General features: G+C 34.1%; 2 protein-coding genes across 2 annotated transcripts in view; one reads left to right on the plus strand and one right to left on the minus strand.

Moving 5' to 3' along the window:
- Nucleotides 1–293: 293 nt before the first annotated feature.
- Nucleotides 294–5,039, minus strand: LOC115440176 (alpha-2-macroglobulin receptor-associated protein). Its single transcript, XM_030164373.2, is given in 8 exon segments — nt 294–741; nt 944–991; nt 993–1,004; nt 1,294–1,391; nt 1,826–1,981; nt 2,869–3,079; nt 4,092–4,304; nt 4,716–5,039. Coding segments are annotated over 8 exon segments (1,041 nt in total). The 5' UTR covers nt 4,887–5,039; the 3' UTR covers nt 294–609.
- Nucleotides 5,040–5,822: 783 nt separating this feature from the next.
- LOC115440162 (E3 ubiquitin-protein ligase RNF19B) overlaps nt 5,823–22,511 on the plus strand; it is a 93,162-nt gene continuing 76,473 nt past the window's right edge. The window contains 1 exon segment of the mRNA XM_037440953.1: nt 5,823–6,576. Within this exon segment, the coding sequence (XP_037296850.1) occupies nt 6,444–6,576 (133 nt within the window). The 5' untranslated portion in view covers nt 5,823–6,443.

Raw genomic sequence — 22,511 nt, forward strand, 5'->3', positions numbered from 1 at the left:
TTTTCTGATTCAAAAGCTAGAGAAATGACCTCATCAGTGGCTTCGTTGTATTGGATATGTTACAACTCCTAGTGATTTTGGGTTATTTTCTCAGAATGGATCTCGTGCCTACCTCTTCTGGGATAAAAGCCCTCAATATGTATGCATGTATAAAATTAGGAGAAATATAATAGGAACCAGAATTAATATTATAAATTAAGATGTTAAGCACCATTGCTTAAATTTCGTAGTTCAGGATCAATGATCAACTCAACTAAAATAGGATCTTTGAATTAAGAAGAAATAATAGACACTTCAAAAGTAACCATAATATTTATTTGTAATGTTTCACATAAGAGATTCACAACGCCACAGTGCCCACATTCATAATTATTGTCCTTATTATTTAGAATGTAAAAAAATATTTAAATAGGTAATCAATAAACACGGGGAATAATACCTAAATGTCGAAATTATGATATTGCATTATAAAATTTAAAAACAGGACCAATTATGGAAATTACTGTATTAATTCAGCAATTTATATTATTTCTTATACCAGTTATTATGGACATCAACATACACATTTACATGTAATAATAAAATACACTAAATAATATCAGTTGGCTATCACAACTCAGTGTGCCGCCCCAGTATGCGGGTCTCGATGTCTGCATGCATCTTCTCCACCTTCCTGGAATGTTTCTTGATCAACTGCTCCTGGTCTTCGAAGTGATTCATCTTCTCGCCAGCGCCTGCCACCTGAAGATGGATTCCAACGATATAATAAATACAGAGTAGTTACTCATTTAACACACTGACAGTACAGTAAGTATATTCAAACAAAAATTAATAACCTGCAAAAATATTAAACAAGAATAAACTGTGACAAAGCAATAAAAATAATAAATGGGAAAATAAAATAACAAATAACCTTGCTACGATGTTTCTCAAGGTTGCTTACGTGATCGACTTGCAAATGACGCAGCTTCAGCAACCGCGACTCGTAGTGTTAGGAGCTCCACCTGGAGAATTACCATTCTAATGTTTATAAAAAATATTTACAGAATATTTTTAATTTTTATACGAATTTTGCACAAACAAGTTCAATGATGTTGAAGACTTTTAATTTAATAATAAGGCTTGAACAATAGAATATCTTTGCACGCTGAAAAATAGTGGAAGTTTGACGAAAGTTAGAAGTGACTGAATTTTTAATATTATAAAAACTAAAGATAATATGTTATTATCCTAGTGGTAAAATTGCAACTTTGAAAATAATGTTCACGCAGAAAAAACAAAGTTTTCGCATACCTTCAGGGAAGCGAGCTCGTCGACTGTAAAGTTGGCTTGCACCGCCATGCGCCATAGACCTTGCACCTTTGGCTCTATGAATTCTCTATTATTAGGCCCTGAGAACAACACTTATATTGATGAGTTATGAAACAATATATTATGGAAAGTCGGTGTAGCCAAAATGGTACTGCTAATTCAAATCCCAACCCCAAAGCGAATTGACTTTACTAAGTTTACATGAGCATTGCTGAATATTACTTATACTGTATAGGTATAAGAAAAAATATAATATAAGAAAACATAATGTTTTCTTATATTATAATTTTTGCTCTGTAGAGCAAACATGATTATTTTTTGGAAGAAATTAGACAGATATATAAAATCAATAAACACAATTTATCAGCATGGTTAATAAAAATCCTAACACTTCATTGTATAAGGTAGCCGAAGCGCAGGAGCTGTTTGTATAATCACACAATAAATTCTAAGGTGTGACATAGATGATTAACATAATTTTGTTCATAAATTATAATTTTATGTACCAAATTACCTTTAGCCGTAATTCTTTGCAACTTATCATATCCGTCTCTGAGGTCCCTGTGTTTCTCTCGCACCAGGTTAGCATGGTGGAGATAGTCTTTGGTGATCTCGTTGGTTTGTTCGTCTATCTCGTTGAACTTGACTAATTCCTCTTCATTGATAGCATCTGAGAATATTAAAGCATGTTACTAAATTAAAGCAGTTACGCGTTGAATATCTATCGTCGAAACGAGCACTTTGATGGTACAGGTATCATTATTTTCTTGATGACGACGTTAATTTAACAACTGAATTAAGCAATGTCTACTTCCAAATTCTTTCAAGGCAGATAACATTGAGGATACCTAATACATTAATTTACATGGGAAGGTTACAAAAAACATTCCGAGAGCTCCAACTTGTGCTGATGGTCTAAGTTTTATAGGCCAATTCGATTTAACGACCAAACGTAATCTTTAAAGGCCGAATTAATTGTTCGCGTCTGAAATTCATTTGGTAAATTGAATAGACGGCGTTACTAAGAATAAAAATGTCTACTCACATCTATTTAAGCCTAAGTAAGCCGATAATAGAAATGATTTTTATTATTTGTCCACTTTCAGTATTATAATAAGCTACAATACTAGATTAAAAAAATAGAAGTTTTTCAATTATTGTATGGATCGATTACATTGTAATAAATTAATGTAGTTATCTATCTATTAGTTATTATCTCTTTAGTATGTTTTGTAAACTTAGACTACTCAGTGGCATAGTTGTATTATGGTACAACTGCAGTGCTGAGGTGTCGGGTTGTATAACTGGGTTGGGTAAACTGGTATTCGCTTTTTCTACTCTGTATCAGTCCGGAGTCTGATATTTGTACCCGTAATGTCTATAGGCAAGCCCTCTATCACATCATGGAACAGTATACACTCGGCAAAAAGTGGGTCACCGTTGCGCCTTTGTCTACCCCATTAGAGATAAAAGACATTAGTGTGTGTTTGAGTATGAACTTTGCATTTATTGGTAGGATTGAGTTCATTATTCAAGAAAGTTATAATCTGTGCTCACTTTTATATCCCTCTTTTTTGGCACTGTCCATGTCAGTTAACAGTTCATAGTACTGGTCTATTTTATCTTGATGATGCAGGAACTCTTCCTTCAGAGCAGCCAACTCCTCGCTAGTAAAGCCTGATGTCTCAGCCTTAGTCCATAATTGATTTAATTTCTTATCCTTGAATATGCTCTTGTTAATATGGTCATCCATTGCTGAGTTGAAACCCTTTGTTAAGACAGAGAAATGTATTTTAATTACCACATTAATACCATTTCCTGAACCAGTTACTGTTTCGCTTAAATTAATATATAAATAGATGTTATATAAAGCAGAACATCAGTAGGTGCTACTTCTTTGATTCCACAAGTTGAAAATTTAAATTATTTCAACTTAAAATTGTATGAGAAGTGAGTAGGCCTCATCAAATTGAATGTATGGCTATGGAGTGACATAGTCGTCATACGATGAAGCTATTTAAACAAAGATTTCAAAAAATATAAGTTACTTAATGTGTGAAAGACATTTAGATACATATGGTGATGTACAACACATTAATGTGATAAAAATATGTCACTGAACTTTGTCTGCAAATGTAATTATGAAATTATCTGTATTGTATTATCAGCTGGCCGGCACAATGAAACAAAAACATTGCATCTTATCTGCATGAAAATATATTATTGAAATGAACTGTACATATAATATATAACATAGTTAGTTTTTTACAATACTAAAACAAAGCAATTAATACTGTTCTAATTCTTCTATGCTGGCATAAAGCTCTAGTTTAAGACCCTCTCCTGAGGAAAAAAAGCATCTATTCCTTATGGTGCAAGAGTAACAGGTGAATAATTTATTTAAAAGAATCAGTATTAGGTTTTATTGAAAATTTTAAACTACCAAAATGTTCCTCCTTAAATTGTTTGTTTAATAATATTGGTTGGGAATTAATTCATGTGCAGGAGTTGCACAAAATCAACAATTTTCATGGCATTGTAATTATGACATTAATGTAACTACATCCACATTATAAAAATATTTAAACAACCAAAGTAAGGATAGTATATTGTAGACATATTGTACATTTTTTTCTGTTTTATAAAGTTTGAATAGATAGATCAAAATACCACCTTAAAATGTTAAAAGTTGGCAGTAGGCATATTAGGTGAAATAATAATTATAAAGTAATTTGCAGCAAAGGTTTGAGACCTAACATCATCTGACCTAATATACTTACCGGGTGATCCTTTTGGCGTGGAGGAGCTTTCTCATCAAAGTGTTCAAGTAACCCATACACAGACATAATGTTAGTAAGTTTCCTTCTCAGCTCAGCTTCTTTGAGTCCCTCCTTGTCCCCTCCCTCACTCTTGAACCTCTTGTAAGTGATCTCCTCCTTGTCTTGAATTGTGAGGTCACTGTACAATGACTTTAGCTTTGGTTCTGTTAGACGCTGAAAAGGTAATTGGGAACTTTATAGAAAATTTCTTTAATCCAAGTCTACTAATATAAGCTAGAAATAACTTGCTATGTTTAAGTATAAACAGAATTTCTTACTGCAATAAACAAGTGAGAGATAGTCTAATGTCTCGTAAAAATGACATCAAGTTAGCATCAATAGTCTATTACTGGTATGAAAATTGAAGTCACAGTATATCTAGGGATGACAAGATTATAGAAACCAAAAAGTATGCCAACACAAAATTAACATGGTATGATTATGTGGAAAACCTAAAAAAACTAAAAACTGATAAAAGGTAACACAATAACGGTAGGATTTAATCGAAAGAATTAACAAAAGTAGTATTAAGATAAATCTATGAACAAATTTTGATAATACTACTCATTTTAAGTAGGAACTTACTTGTTGCGCCTTTACCCACAATAGATTAAGTTTGTTCATCCTGAATGGCTTCTCCAAGGTCCTGAAATTCACCTCATCCTTCTTTTTCTCGTTAACTGACCGAGAGTATTTATTTTCGCATAGTGCACCACTTAATAATAATACACCGAATAATATTTTGTAAGTATACATTTTAAATCAATTTACCAATGGAACTAGGAATGCAAAATTAACCCATAAATAAACATCAGTATATAAAGATGTTTAATTTTTAGTAAAGAAAATTGTAAAACACACCGCTATTATTTTGGCAAGTGATATGTCAATTGTCACTAATTGTCAACTATGAAACCATCAAATATAAATTCGATTTGACTTTGGGATGTGAAATTTAAATCAAGTTAACATAGGTATCGATACATTTTAGGATGGTTGATACTTAGAAATTATTTTTGACGAAATGTAGAAGTAATCTGTTCAACACTCCTACTACACAAGTATAGCTAAATTGGGACTGATGAATTAGGTCCGTGCCCACTGTACAATGGTAATGTGTAATGTGTTCACTGATCACTCCTAAAATATTGGTAGCCAACTAAACTATTTATATAAACCACCAAGGCCATCAAAGAAAAATTACTTTTCCTAAGTCCAGAAGCCTGCCAATTAGTGTCGGTTTTGTGTGAGACATTCAGACAATGATAATAACTCAGTCGAGTTATAAGTTGGACACATGCCGAAATGAAAAAAACTGTGTAAACATAATATAGTATTAACAATTACATATTATTTATTTTTGACTACAATATTATATGGATGCATAAATCGATGACAATATCGTTACAAAAATCGATTTTAGTAAGCTGGACATCTCTAAGGCTTATTAAAGAAATATATTTTATCTATGGTCTACATGAAGGTTACAAATTTAATTTGAGCTGTTATAGAACGAGATAACGATGTATTCAAATAATAATCATTTTTGTTTTAAAGAAACTATATATTACCAGATTCAACATTCCTAAAACATTTTGTTTCCCATAAACAATTCAATCAGAGGTCTCTGTCATTCGTTAATCCTCAACGATCTTGCTATCTCTTTCATAATAATACCCATGGTCTCGATTCTCACAAAGATAACACTTTGTACATTAGGTATTATTTTGTAGCAAAAAGCCAATGAGAAAAACGTGAGTTTGCGACGATTACTTAGTAAACGATACTGTGCAACAAATAGTAGGTATAACGATAATTTTTGACAGTTGTGAACACAGGAATCGGGTTGGTATTCGTAAATCGTAGGTCGTCGGTTTTGTGCATTTTATTTTGATAAAATGGCATTTCTGTCTTAACCGCCGGTATAGTTAGTCGTGTTACTTGAAACAGTGTTATTAACGAAGTCTTTACCGACGCACTAGTTTTGGTGTAGCCGTTCAGACTGACATGTTGTTTCCGTACAATGGGAGTTGAATGATCGCTCCTGAGCCGAGGTCCGAGAGTGCATCTCGCTCGGACAGTGGTCGGTAGTGGCTAGCAGCTAGCGCGGGTACATGCGGGCCGTCTGGCCATCGGCACTTTCTCTCGCTGATGCGTTGCGACTTGCAAGTTTTGTTACTCAACAGCGCGTTGTGTAAAGACTAGTTTGCGACTCGATGTTTCCTAACGGTAGTGTGTGAGCGGTGCGAGGTGAAGTCGCTCGTGCGGCGTTGAGGACTGCGCGCTCTGTGTTATGTGCATTGTTTTGGTGTGATGGTGGAACGCGAAGGGATGCGGCGCGGCAGCGGTGGTGGTTGCGGCTGGGGCGGGGGTGTGCTGGGCCGCTGGTCCCTCAGGAGGCTGCTCCTCGACAGCCCACTTGTTGGCCGCAGATTTGCTCATACAGGTACTGTTCATCATTTATGCACACTTTGACTTCTAGTTCCAATAAACCTGTTCTATAGATCATGATTAGAAACTTATCTTAATGCTAAAAGCCATTATGATATGTTCCATTAGATCACAGATTGCAAAAGTTCGTGACACACATTCTAAGCATTATATTTATGTGTGTGATAAGTATAGGATCATTTGAGTATCTTATTTGAAACTAAATGTTTGAATGTGTTTACATAGAAAAAACTTTACAGGTACAAAAATACACATTTATGTTAGTACTAAAGTTATATATAGGAAAACACATTTATATCAGTTCTGAAGACCTACATTTTTCACCACTTATTTTCAGCCACATATCTTTTTGTTTGTACAAATATATTTAATTCAATTTATTGCTTTAATACATGCTTGTCATTGAATTTTTGATAACTGTAATTATTGACCTCATCTCATGCTTCTGTGTAAAAATCATAAATATATAATAATATGTATTTTAAATGTTATAGTTGAGCTTATTGGACAAAGAAGCAATGGTAATGCTGCCTTTTGATAATCACATACTGATTTACTAAAACAAGGATAAACAATCATTACATACATCATTTATTCATAAAATGTACTAATTTGATGATGATAGAAATACTAAACAATTATCAGATGTTAATTTGAAAATTTACATGTATACTAAATATGCTATTTGATACAATTATTTCATGCTAGGCTGTATCTTGGTTCTAAATCCATAGCTCCAAATATTTTAAAAATTATAATAAGTGGGATTATGATTATACTTGTTAATGTTATATAAACTGAAATCTATTAATCTATAAATTTTATCAATTCTATCCGAGTCCATTCTTATTGAGTCAATCTGTTTACATTATGGAAGAATTACTCATCAATTGAATGGCAATAATACTTTATGGGGATTCCCCCATTATAATGTTTAATTATTTTTTATAGAAATTTAATGCATTCATAAAAATATGAACATTATGTTAACTTATTATATGAAATACAACAAATAAAATCGTTTTTACTTACATATTACATAATATGACATAAACTAAACAGTTAACTATGTTTTGCCCCTAGTAAATGTATTTCAATAATGTCTGTAGTAAAATAATTTCATGGTCACAATTTGTCTGTTCTTTTGAACAACAATACCATATATATTTTCTTTTTTATTAATATGTGCATTACTTCCATAAATAACATTTTTACCATCTTAACTTATGAATATGATAAATGCAAATGTTTTTAATGTTAGATGAAAATGCAGCAACCCCTGAATGGGTTTGGATGAAATTTGATGCATGGATAAACCATTTCCTTGATTAACATATAGACATTCTATCCTGGTAATTTACCCATAGACCTGTGAGTAATATTTAAATCTTTAATCAGATTTTTGACATGCCACTAGTGTTCTGAAGATGGCTCTGTGAATTGTCACACTAATTTAGAGATTTTGAGACCTAAAAGGCTTTTCATGCTGGTAAAGCCGCAAGCAACACCTACTAGAAGTGTTAAGTCAAATGGAATTCCTTTACTGCCATTATTCTTTTTGCTTGAAATATTAATTTATTCCATACTATTGTTCTTTCTCAACTATGTTACATACTACTTTTTTTAAATATTTTTTTCCACTATTGATAAATCATTTACTTGTTTCTATAATAAACAGCGTTCTTGATATTTAGGTATTGTATTTTCATTATCCTTGACCTACAGAGTTGGTTGTTCTATTACACATTCATTCTACAAGTTCACATGCATTATAATGTTAAATTGGTATTGAATACAATATGTAAATCCACAACTCTGATTAGCTCAAGGTCAAATAGTAAGCATTTAATTACTTTGACTCATTTGGCTTTGACTATAAATGCTTGTATTACGGCAATAGTTTAGTGATAAGTGAAAATTAGTAGCATAGTGGAGGTACTGGATTTCTTCCAGGCCTAAGACACATGACACACTTATTTTAGGGCTACCAACTGTGTATTTAATGGTTAATTTATACTAATATATAAAGCTAAAGTTTGTTTGAAAGCGCCAATCTCAGAAACTACTAAACCAAGTTAGATTGTTTTTCCATTAATGGGAAACTACATTACTACTGAGCGCTATAGGCTACTTTTATCCTGGGGTAATATAAAGCGGGAGTTTTAGCCCAGAAAAACTTTTCCACATGGTGAGTCTGTGACCGATTGCAAAAATTTAAAGCTCCCCTTTAAGAATTTCAAAGTTGCATAAAGCCTGTCAATATTAGGCCAGTGTTTTTATTTAGTTATTTATTTCTGAAGATTCTTATTAGAACTGAAGAACTTGCAAAAGAGCATTTCTCAAAACAAATGCATGGTTTCTGCCTCACTTGTCATCAACAACAAATGTGTCACAAAATATTTCTATTAATTAATCTATATATATAAAAATAAATGTCTATTTCCCTTGGTCATCGCATCACGCGTGTACGGATGGACCGATTTCACTAATTTTTTTTTGTTGTGTTTGTTATTATCAGGAGAAGAATCTTATGAAAGAAAAAATTAAAATAAATTGGCCAGAAAATTTAAGAAAACTTAACGACAATATTAATTTTACATAATTGTCAGTGGTTTGAAATAACTGTCAGCGATCGACAGAATGCGCGCGTGCATACATAGTTAAGACAGGACGACGTCTGTCGGGTCAACTCACACTCACATATACTCAATATATGAGATATACTCAAATACTAAATTAATTTTAAATTCAAATAAAAATATAGCTATTGCTGAAATTTTTTATCACAATACAACGGATATAACTTCTACGCAAAGGTTTCTGTTGTTAAAATGAAGATAGTAAACATTTTGTATAATTTTGGATTCTCCCAGGGTTACAATAAATGTTTGTTTATTTAGACTATTTGCCTTAATATAACAATAACAATGTATTTTGCATAGTTTTTGTCGACCACAATGAGTTATTAAGTATTTTCCATATAATAAAAATAAAGTCGTCCCTATAATTGCGTATTTATCCTTCCTCGTTGCATTTTCTAGTATTTTTATTTTATTGTACTTTTCAGAATTTGTTGACATAAAATATATTGCCATTTATTTATACGTGATGCGTGTTGTAGATAGACGATTTGTCTACATTATTCTTTGATGCAGCCAGGGTTGTTCATACACAAACGGAGTAAACAGTGTGATTTCCGAATCGATACTGACGAGTTTGTTTGTTTGAACGAGCTGATCTCAGGAACTACTACACCGATTTTGAAGTGTTTCACAACTAGCAAGCTGTATTATTCCTGAGTGCTATAAACTTTTTATTGTGGGAAAATAAATATTTATTGCATAAAAAACTTTAGAGCAGACGCTGACGCATTCTCACAATTATAGAAAAAAACAATACATAGATATACACATAGACTCTGTCGTAATGTTGTAAACACACATAATTCGTCCAATTGCAAAATAATATTGAAGCGTCGCCGAATATTCGGTTTAATTAATAGTAGCCTTCGTGAAATTTTTATGACCGAAACCAATTGAGACATTGAAGCTACGAGGTCTCCAATAACACGGGTCAATGCTGCGACCGGCTACTGGGTTGGTTCTGGTCGTCGTTACGCGAGCTCCTACCTCCGACTTGCGTCACGCAGCATGATTATAAATCGAACGATCTTGCATTAACCGGTTCCAGTAAAAAAACAATTACAATTGACGTAATTATGCACGCGGGAACCAAATTTCAATTTTCATTTTAGGTACACAGAACGGTGTCCATATGGTGTTTTAACATGTGCTTCAATATGCAAAATAGTTTCCTAAACAGTTTTGTACAGCTTTTTGTGAAATTCTTAATTGTAATTGTCATTCTCTGGGTTTGTTTCGATTTGTGCAACTACATAAGAAAGACGTGAAAATTTCAGTATGCTATATCACGGGGTTCATAATATATAATTAATTTGTTAATTTTTACGTGCACTACTATATTCCTCTGAAGAGACATTGTATCCAGTATAACCATAAGACTTAAAATCGAATATACATATAGCGCGTGCATTACTCTGATAGGTATTGCTATTGATTTTGAACAGCCGCTTACCATCGCACGACCGTACACCATCGGCTGTTTGCCAGGAATCTGAACCTAATGTGAAATATTCCATAGTTCAAATTCCAACGCTGTCGCTGGAACAATGAGACGGTGGCAGCGCACTGTTTAGCAAGGTTATCGGCGAGCTGTCATTAAGTTAAATAGTTGTGTCAAATATGTCGTCACTCAACAAGTCAAGACAGTGTCAGCTCATTCTGCGTAGATCGAAAAACAGCTAAAAATTTAAAGAAATGTATAATTGTAAAATGTAGATAGATATGTAACTTTGACTTTGCGGATAATCAACACCTCAGCCCCCCCGTGACAATGAAGGCTGCAAAGTCTTGAAACGTCGGGAAAAAATTAAAATATAAAAACCGCAATAAAATCCGTAAAATAGTTTAATTTTAATGTCATCACTCATTAGGCTGACTATTTTTAGAATCGTGCACTGACCTACATTAGTAACGCAACTTGTATCATATTGTTTGTTATAAAAATATAATGACGCGCAAATTTTCCAGCTATGTTTACAATGGACAGGTACTTTTGTAATAATATTAAAATATCAGTATATTTGTAATAATATACAATACGAGTTCTACTAATGAGCAAGAGAGCCTCTAATGCAGAGGAGCTTTAGGCCTTAGTCCGTCAAACTGCCCTAGTGCTGGTGTGGATGCCCTCACATACTTTCGAATTTGTTGCGTTCAACGGTAGCATATAATTAACTTTAAATACACACTTTATTTAGAAGAAACAAAGGGGTATCCCGTGGGGACAGGGTCCACACCCCTGAATTTCGTCTCTGCAGTATATTATGTTCTCACTCCTATCTCCAGTTTTATTTAGCAGTGTAACGTTCATTTTGCAATCGATGGCGTCGATTTGTTTCGTCCCAATGTCATGTTTGTTTCGATAGTGTTATTGCGTATATGCAAATGAGTCGCTACAATCTTGCATGTATCTAATTTAATTGTGCAAGTCCGATTTGTGAAGGAAAACTCAGTGTATCGATTAGAATCTACTTTCGGTACAATGAAATTCTTTATATTTTATAAATATAAGCTTGAGATTAAGTTTCTCTCATGATGGTAAGTCACGCCTCCATAAATAGTAGAGATCCCACACAAAAATTTAAATGCTATTGAATTCGTCACTGTTAGATGCTATCACAATAACAGTGGCTGTACAATGTTTTTAAACTACAAAATAACACTAATTACATATCGCTTGACGGCATAATAGACAAAACGGTTACTACCCAAACGGGCTCTAAAACTAATAAGTGCATACGATAGACAACGTAAATAGTAAAATTAGATCAAATAAATGAATCCACCAATTTTGATTTGCCCGTACTGCTCTCTATGTTTGGGAAATAAAAAAATAAATAAATCCACAACAATTTCCTCAAACAAATACAATTCAATACAAACAGATATCGTGACACTATCCGAGTGATAGAACACGTACCGTCGCACGTGATGCAGGTAAACAGTGTGACATCAGTCATCAGACATCAGTCATCCGGTGCTCGGCGGCATTGTTGTGCTCTTATTGTTTCAATATCATCCCCGGGTCACTCTATTGTTATCGCGACGTGCCATGGGAATTGGCGACGCCATTTGTCATCTATTATGGAATTCCTCGATGAGACTTAGGCGTGCGCTCATAATCTTAGTATCTAAGGCTCATAATTGTAATGTTTAGCGTCTTGTTTTTTAGGGACATTTTTTTATTACTCTTAATAACTTTTAGTATTTTAAAATCTACTTGATTTTCAATTTTCAACTCCCTTGCATACTGTTATATCATTATATTATGTCAAAACCTCGTCAAATGAATGCGGATCGTCGTAAGGATCGCCGTTCAGTGTTATGTTTACGTCTATAATAACTGCGTCTGATGAAGTTAAATGTTGATAAGATTAGTTAGGTATTTTCTGATTATCAATTTTTGAAATTAGGTATTTAGTACAGATTGCCTTATTGATTCATTTTGCTTACTCCTTGATAGTTTCCCATTCATTAGGACTTTCCTGATTTTTCGGAAAGGTAATCCAAAAAAAAATAATGTATTTGGTTTCCCGATAAAATCTGCCGATGCACAAATTATTTGTAATATCATTACTTGAATCACTTTAAGCTTTATCGCCTTATCGAATATATCATTGTTATTGTTATAGTATAAAGTATTTATATCAAACCCAAATTCCTGAACTTAATAACACCTAATTATTTGTGTCATATTTTGTGCGCGAAGTTTCAAAACAAAGAATAGTTTATAATTTATTTATATATAAAAATAGTTATGTAGCTATATGTTCCCTATGAAGTCGAAAACGTTTTGAGCGATTTAAATTTAGGTAATATTTTGAGTAGCTCAGATCATTAGGGTGATCTTGTTAGGTAACGATCGGACCATCATGTGGCTATAGGGAGGTCAATAGTAATTAATAATCCTTTAACTTATATAATATACAATAGTCTTATACATTATTCTACGATTTTCTCCAGTTAAATATATGGTATTTATTTTTTATGTGTCACGAGACATTTGTATGGAATCGAAATTGTTTTAAAAGACACGGGTCTGTGGTATTGATGTGTCATTTGTCTGGAGATGAATCATTCATGCATTGAGTCAACACTACATACTTTTTTTAGAAAGTATTATCTTGGGGTCTTTTCGCTTCTCATTAAGTAAGGGGATGCAAAAAGATTCCAAGAGACTAGTCTAGAAATCAGTTTTGATGGATGTAAGGTTAAACGTTTAGTAAGAGGTTAATAAAATCAAAAAATATCAATCTTTTAATGAATTGGAATGATTTCGTAGCGAAGAGGATTATTTTAATAACCGTTTCTTCGAACGTTTTCGAATGTAGTTTGAGTTTTCTGCTCAATATCAATATTTTTTATAAAGTTATATATCTTTATATTTATACAGACGTTTTTAAATTGTATAATATTTAATGTTTTTTACTCTTGGCCTTGTTGTTACCGAAAAACATTTTGTCGCATACGTGAAGGTCAGAATTAAAAATTAATAACTCATTTGCCATTGTTTTTGTTTGCGTCAAAATTTAATCTCGCTTAACCATCTATACAATACGTATGAGAGATATTTTATCGTAATGATTTGTTTTGTTTATTTTACCATTGTTGTATCTAGATATAACAATTAATAATTCTGATATCGTTGTAGTTGTGTTGAATATATTACCAGGTACAGGCCATCCTAGTCAATAAGGTTGTACTTGGACGTTTGTCCAGAACGCCAACTTTATAGTTTTGTGTACTTTGTAGACCATCAAAATTCTAATGAAAATTTCCAGTCTTCGCAGTCAAAGCGATTGAAAACAGTTGCCAATCGATGCGTACGTTACATTGAAAAGTTAGAGATGCTTTGTTTGTCATCGATACGGACATCTCGGGCACTTGATTCCCCTTTCCACGTAGTAAGACTATTATAAGTAAGAATATATATTTCCCTGAAAAGTTATTTATATATCAAACATCTATGTTCTTGACTATATAGCCTAAATAACACCCTCACAAGAATCAGCACTTAGTACTAGTGTTGCCCAAATGCAAGAACAAGACGAGACTTAGCCAGTCTTGGTCTTGGTCTTGCGCCAATACACCTGATCTTGGTCTTGGTCTTGGTCTTGCGCTCCCAGTCTTGGTCTTGGTCTTGGTCTTGCAGCAAGAGTCTTGCAAGTCTTGCAATTACCTATTAGTCTATTACTATTTATTAAAGTTTACTTTAAATCTTAGAAAAACGTATTAGGATTGGAACATTGTGAGCTTGAATTAACATAGCCATAGTAAAGATCAAGCAGATTAATAAATAACTGAAGATTTGATAAGAAATTCGAAAAATCAACTGACCTATATGTCGTTTTCCATGGAAGTAACTGTTTCTTAATAAACATTTATGATTTATAAGCTTACATTTGCTAAAAACATGTAAAAAAAACAAATTAATTACAATAACTTGACTGTATTTTAAAGCACAATACTTATCTGTCTAGAAAGAGATTGAACCTTCAACTTATAAGAAATTTAATAAAAGAGTTTTACGATTTATCATTGTATCCCAAAGGAAAATGAAAAATTATTATTAATATTTCCCAATTGGGACCCGAGTGGGGCCAAAGTGGGAAATCCCAAAGTAAAAATGAAAAATTATTGTTAACATTTCCTAATTGGGGCTTGAGTGGGATTTAAGTGGGAAATCCCAACGTTGAAATAGTAAATTATTGCTAATACTTCCGCTTGAATAAATCTAACTAAGATAAACGACAAAACAGAAACAAATATTAAACATTTAACCGCAATATTAGTAATATCATCTAGTTGATTCGATGTACATCAAATAAAGCGACGAATGTAATATTCCCGCTTGGACCAGTGGTAACGTGAACGACTGATGATCAAGAGGACCCGAGTTCGAGCCCAACTGACGACAAGGATGCATTCAACCAATAGTTCAATTTCTAATCGAAATATAAAGTTATAGTACCATCAGAGTCCGTAATTCAAAATTATTTTTGATTTTTGAAATTTTAGATTTTTATAAATTTAGATTGGGATCTGATGGGGATTTCCCAATTGGGCCCCATTTGGGTTTTCCCAATGGGGGCCCATTTGGTATTTCCCAATGGAGGCCCAAGAGGGCTTTGCGTGACATCCCAAAGTGGGCCCCAAGAGGGAAGCCCAAGAGGGGCCCCATTGGTCGCACTTTTAAATTTCTAGTCGGGCTATCCTTACCATTTTATCCCAATCATAATACTACTTGCGTGATCAGTATAATGTATTCATTTTCATTCTAAGCACTCTGAAACTTATTTATTCTTTGGAACACCTGTAGGTACTCTTAAAATTCGAAATTATTTTGCATGAGTATACCTACGCCCTATGGCGGCAATCAAATAGTGTCAAATGTTATGATTTCGGCGTGGCGGCAACGATTGTTTTAGATTTCAAAAGAAGCCGCCGGCGCGTGTATCATAACCATGTACTTCCGAAAAGCGGCAAATTTCTTTGAGAAGTAAGTACAAAACCTTTGATGCCGCATTATCAAAGTGCCGATGGTTAAAACATAGCTATGCATGCACTCAGTTTGATTTTAATCGATATTTTTTTATTCGCTATGTTTATGGTATTAGTCGTAATGCGCATAGGTCCAGTTTTTCATATTCTTTGATACAGTTTTTGCGTCTCATAGAATTCCTAAGCGTACCTACCTATACACCGAACTGTTACACCTAACTACTCAGTGAAATAGCGCTAAGTCCTAGCTGCAAGACGCAAGAGTCTTGCAGGCTATGTCTTGTTCTTGCTCAAGTCTTGCACGGTCAGTCTCGGTCTTGGTCTTGCTAAAAATACGCAGTCTTGTTCTTGGTCTTGGTCTTGCAAAAACGCAAGAACAAGACCAAGACTGCAAGACCAAGACTGAATTTGGGCAACACTACTTAGTACAAACCGCAAATGGCCCAGCGACTGCGTGTTAAATGTACGAACTGAAATTCCACAAGTTTCCTCCCACCGGGCCGTGTCTGCGAATATATCGCGTTAGATATTACTGTTGTTACTATAAGCTGTATAAATTCCCCGCGGTTTTGCAATAAGGAATCTCTGAATCGTTAAAGATTACGGTTCGTTCGTAAGGTATTTAGAATATTTGATAATTTGTTACGGATGTTACATATTACATAACATACATACATAACATCACGCATTTATCCCCGAAGGGGTATGCAGAGGCGCAACTAGGGCACCCACTTTTCGCCAAGTATGTTCCGTCCCATGATGTGATTGGGGGCGAGCCTATCGCCATATCGGGCACAAATTCCAGACTCCGGGCTGATACTGAGCAGAAAAACCCAAATATCACTTTGCCCGACCCGGGATTCGAACCCAGGACCTGAGAGCGCTATTGTACCGGACATGCAATACAACTACGCCACCGAGACAGTCTGATCGATGTTACATATTATTATGTTTCATACAAGCACGGTAAAGTGACCCCAGTGTATCTGATGATGAGTAGGTAGCTATAGAATATCGACAGACGAGACATGATTACCCCTTGGCAGTCGATACAATAATGCCGGCCTGCACGTTGGAACCGGATATTCACAGGCTGATCCCGGACCGCGACACACTTACATGGCCCACTTTGGTGGGTTTTAATACGGGTGAATATAAAATATATCCTACCATGCATTATTTGTCAGCGTCTCCCTGCTCTTTATTAACCTACTTCAATATAATATCAATGCTAATCACTGTTTCACTCGTATTACGGAGACATTTAGCTTAGATTTTAGAACGTGCCGCTTACTTGTAATCTAATCTCGGCAAATAGTGTTACAAAAACCATTAATGTTGTTCGCAAGTTACAATAATTTCGCGTGGAATCTAAATTGCTATACGGAATACGGGGAACATAAAGCAGCGCTTTATGGAGTGGAATGGGTCTCGAATTCACCCGTTTGTGGATGATTTGTAGATTTAATGTAGTGTGTTTGGTACCTGATTGATCTTGTTTAGTTTTCTTATCGGATTATTGTTTTGTGGGATTGATTATCAAAGAAATTTGAAAATTAATGCGAATTATAAGAGTACTGTTTCATTGAACCTAAATCACTTGAAACGTTGAGTATTTTGAAGGTGATGAAAATTAGCATTAAATGCATTTTAATATTATAAAAGCCAAGGTTAGCCAATCTTATTTATTTATAGATTTTATGTGTTCAAGAATAATCTGAACTTTAAGAATAGATAGCGATAACTTTTATTAATAAAAATTTACTTATCGCAAGCGGAGCAGCGGTCCAAAACGAATATAAATAAATTGAATTTTAAAAATATCTAAAGTGCATAATTACAAAATAAAAGGATTATAAACGTTTAATATGAAACATCCATTCAAACACTACAAGAGTTTAGGCTATCATAATGGGGTCAGCGGATAAAAGTCCGAGAAAACTTATATAAATAATGATTTCTTATGTTTACGCGAATGTTAGTACGCACTAAAAGTAACCTATTTTTCGGATTTTATCGCGGTTTTATTGTTTTAGTTTTCTAGACTTTGCAACCTCCGAAACGTCGGGAGTAAACTAAAATATTAAAACCGCGATGAAATCCAAAACATAGTTTAATTTTAACTTATATAAGTGTTATTTAAATACATCATAGAGCTGGCGTGCGCATGACCTCTCTGTCGTGACGGGACTCTAATATATTCCACGATCCAAGAGAACACTAGTGGCCACTCAACGCGCTCTTCCATGGAGCACAGAGTCGGATCAACTGTTCTAAGACGTCATCCTTGAAACTTTTGATCGATATCGAGATTGCGTGACTTTTTTGTGGATGCAGAGGTGTATGTGTTATTACGCTAATAAGGTCTACGAAATTATTTGTGATTGAATTTGGATACTTATCCTCAGACGATGAATCTACTTAACTAAAACTGAGTACATCATAGTCCAAGAATCATTGTCATGTTCAGGATTATCTATAGATGAACAGATCAGAATTGGCCGAAATTCCTTATTCCTGCCCGAAACATACGCTCCCCACGGGCCCCCACACATCTGTGGCGCAACTCCGCAAAGGCCCGCACCAAATACGACCCTGATGGAACGCTTTACTGGGGCTTTTGTCTATCAAAGGGCCTGAGTGGTCCTCAACCGCATGCCGGCTCGGATATCGCCGTGTCATTGTGATGGTTAACATCGGATATTTAATTATGTATCTCCTTTCGTATATTACAATAGATCACTAAATGCTTTGTTACGAATTGAAAGCTGATCGATAAGTGGAAATTGCTATATGATTATGCAGTGTTCATACATACATACATAACATCACGCATTTATCCACGAAGGGGTACGCAGAGGCGCAACTAGGGCACCCACTTTTCGCCAAGTATGTTCCGTCCCATGATGTGTGATAGGGGGCGAGCCTATCGCTAATATCGGGCACTAATTCCAGACTCCAGGCTGATACTGAGCAGAAAAACCCAAATATCACTTTGCCCGACTCGGGATTTGAACCCAGGACCTCAGAGCGCTATTGTACCGGACATGCAATACAACTACGCCACCGTGGCAGTCAGTGTTCATACTATTCATATTATTATGTTTATTACATTTTCGAGCTCGGAATAAGGAAAGAGTTTGCTTCTGTGACGCATATTTACGAGTATGGAAGCACGCGGATATTTTGTGCTTAAAGCGATCAAAGTGCAATAACATTGCGGTTTTCACGGAAAAATAATGAAATGCTCCGAGAATCACTATCCATAGAGTGCGGAAAAAGTGTTATGTTTATAAGTAACGCGTAAAGAACTTTTCATTTATAATAGTTTATTATAATATGTCGTTTTTGAACGGTAATAGTGTTTGTGGCGGTGTCCGCGGCAATCTATCGCGCTAACCGTATTTCGAGAAGTTATCTATTCGAAATTATAATACATATTATGAAAAATAAACATAATATTTTTATTATTATAAACATATTTGTTAGCTTTCTTTTCGTTCATATTTTTTTTTATAATGTGGATATTGTATAATTAATTAACAATAAAATTATATGCATGCATGCATCTTCTCCTAAAGTATATATCACATTAATTTGCAACTAACACTATTAGATGGACAAGTTAATAAGGAGTATTATGGTAATAACTGTGCACTGTAAATGTATGAAACGAATGCTTAAATCCGTTTGCTCTGGGAGGGCCTTAAGTCGTTCAACACTTCCAACAATTAGCGGTTTTGAGAATAATCTACGTAATACAGTTATAAATTTAGCGTTATTCGGGTACGCACGAGGCACGGACTAAGCCTTTTGTAAAGCAGAACGTGACGAAAACCCACAATATTTCAAGCATTTTATAATTTTGTAAGTACAGTTATGAATATATTTTTCTTTTGTTGACGAGATGATTGTCTGGTGGTAAGAAGTCACAGAACAGTTGATTCAGCTGTTTTGTGGTTAGGGCTCACCCACTCCAGTTGCGGATATCGGAATACATCATCACAATATCGTAGCATCTGTCACACATTGCGTGCAATTCGGTATATTAGGTCTTCTTTTAGAAACCCTAAAAATTACATTTATTGTAATTAAGACAGCATTACTTACTTGCCAATTGATAACACATTATTACTTCTTAGAGTTCATAGCGTCACGATGGTAACTGCACATAAGAACAATTCTAGAATAGAAGAGAGAGCTACTAAAATTATATTAGTTAAAATGTACGACTAGCTATTTCCCTGTATACAATTGTTTTATACATTGAATGAAATACCAGAAACTCCTAAGTCGTGACGTCGCGTATTATTTTTACGCAATTCGGGAAAATGCAACAAAAAAATTATACAGACATTGTATAATACGACGTAACGGTATGACAAAGAAGATTATAGATAGAATATTATACGTATAATTAATAAACCTGTGGGTCGCTTATCTTTATATTCCTAATGATCCAGTAAAGCCAGTAATATCCTTTTCTTCGTCCAACGGAAAGGCATTGAAGTGTGTTATCTAGATTTTCTTACAGAAGCTGCGCGATTATTGAGTCATTCATTTGTTCAAAGAAAGGTACGTCCATAATAGTCATTAAATCTGATAATTCAAAATCGTTCCCGCATTTTGAGACAAATTAATACTCGATAAAAATTGCGTTGTTTTAATTTATAACTAGTATTATAGAGGTTTTGAAATTATTGATAGCGGTATAGATAATAATTTGTAAAGATAAAATATTTCTTTATCATTTACCTGTATTTCTGCGATTTTAATAGGGCCAATGTTGAAGTCGATCATATGCATGTATTTATGTATATTTTTTGGCAATATAAACGTGTATAACTGATATAAATTATAGTAAAACTTTACGTTTTGGGGTTACGAGCCATATTTATATTATAGAACAAAACACGTTCCATTGTAATTAACCAATTATGCATCCATTGCTATTCAAATAACATATAATTCAGAACGAACGCGTCGTCGCGTCGGTTAAAGAGAGTTCTAAATTCAAAAACTTCATTCTGAACACAATTCAAACTATCCAGACTAGTATACACATAGAGATGTGCAGTCTAGACATCTAGATAGACCCGCTGTGACACAAATATTTTCCCCAGACGAAACTGTCTTAACTCGACGCCGCGTTCTGAAAGCGCCGACTCGACTGCGGTATGTAGGCGACATTTATTGTATAGGATGTTTGTAGTTAATAATGTCACTGCTGTATGTCCCACAGATGGGAAGGGACCACACTGGGGCCTTATTTGACTATGACACTAAACTCTCACTACGGCCCTGTTACGTTATCTTCATGAAATTTGTATGGAATGGTATGATGCCAATTACTATTGACATATACGTGATGAGGTGCGTTACGTGCTTGTTGAACTGTCAAAGTAACGTGTAGTATAAGAGGTCAGGGGGCTTGAATGGTTAAGTGTTTGGACCATCACACTGGCATGTAATTGCAGGATATTTCATACGTCGAAATTCTTAAGATAGTTATTTATGAGAATTGCCTGGAGTCACTTGCAGTTATTCGAAATGATGTCTCATCGTGTTGATTCATATTCGATGGATGATATTTAAATAAATTTTATTAATTATAATCAGCAATCAGGCCCTAATATTCTAGTAAACACTTAATTATAATTAATATAAACACATTCACAAACTTTCACATTAATTATAATAGTAGTAACCTATTGGCATAGCCGTATACGGTACTTTCGAATTTCTATTAATTTTAAAAAAGTATAATTGTTATTGGTACTTAATTAGATTCGAAAAATTATGAAAATAATAATACAGCCCATACAATACAATACTTATATCATACTAATATGCTATCCTAGTTCAAGTGATATTATGTAAAATGTCTACATTGATTGCATTATTTGTTTCAGGTATGTAACACGTGCACAACACGCAGTTGGTTCGGTATGGGGAATTCCGATGGCCGGTCAGTAAATATTATCTAATTCAAAGATATTATCACATGTAAACTGCGAACGCTAATGTTTGTAGGAGCATATTTTTCAATCATAAATGTCATTTAGCAATCGGATTTTGGTCAACGTGGACTAAGTAATGCCACATGTAATAATAAAAAATTGTAATGGTTACCTGACGTAATCAATATCGGAGTGGAGAAGTTAGTATTTAGGATACTGATAAGTGAGAGGTTTTTTAAAAATATTAATATTGAGGTTGAACAAATTGCTACCGTATTTACGCAAGTTAAACAAAGACAAGCTATCGACGTAAATATTGTGCCGAAGACGCGCTGACAAACGAATAAAATTATTTTCACTTCAATTCACAGCTCCATAAATTCCAATAAAAATCTCCCGCCGTTTTCCGGTGCGCCATTTTATATTTTTTCCCATCGCAGCTCCCGCCATTTTGCAACCGTTTCGCCGGATATAGCTTTTTTATTTTTATTTTTTTGATGTGAAATCAATTTTCCAGCATTTTTCGAGCGTAAACACAATCAGTCGATGGAATATTTTATGTAGTTTTTTTATTTATTTTCACATACAAATACAGTCGTTTTGTCGTTGACGTCATCAATTGGGCGATATTTTTAAATTTAATTATATTGTTTACTGCTTACATGCTGCTATTTAACACCGTTCCAAAATTATATTTGCATAATAATATGACGGAATTGAGTAAAACATTTTTGATTAAAATAAATTGAAGCACCAATTTGTAAAATGGAGCGTAACAAAATTTGTCGATTCCTTAAAATGTGTCAAATTAAAACCGGTGTATTGCA

This window comes from Manduca sexta, chromosome 21, assembly GCF_014839805.1.
Source record: "Manduca sexta isolate Smith_Timp_Sample1 chromosome 21, JHU_Msex_v1.0, whole genome shotgun sequence".
Taxonomy (NCBI): domain Eukaryota; kingdom Metazoa; phylum Arthropoda; class Insecta; order Lepidoptera; family Sphingidae; genus Manduca; species Manduca sexta.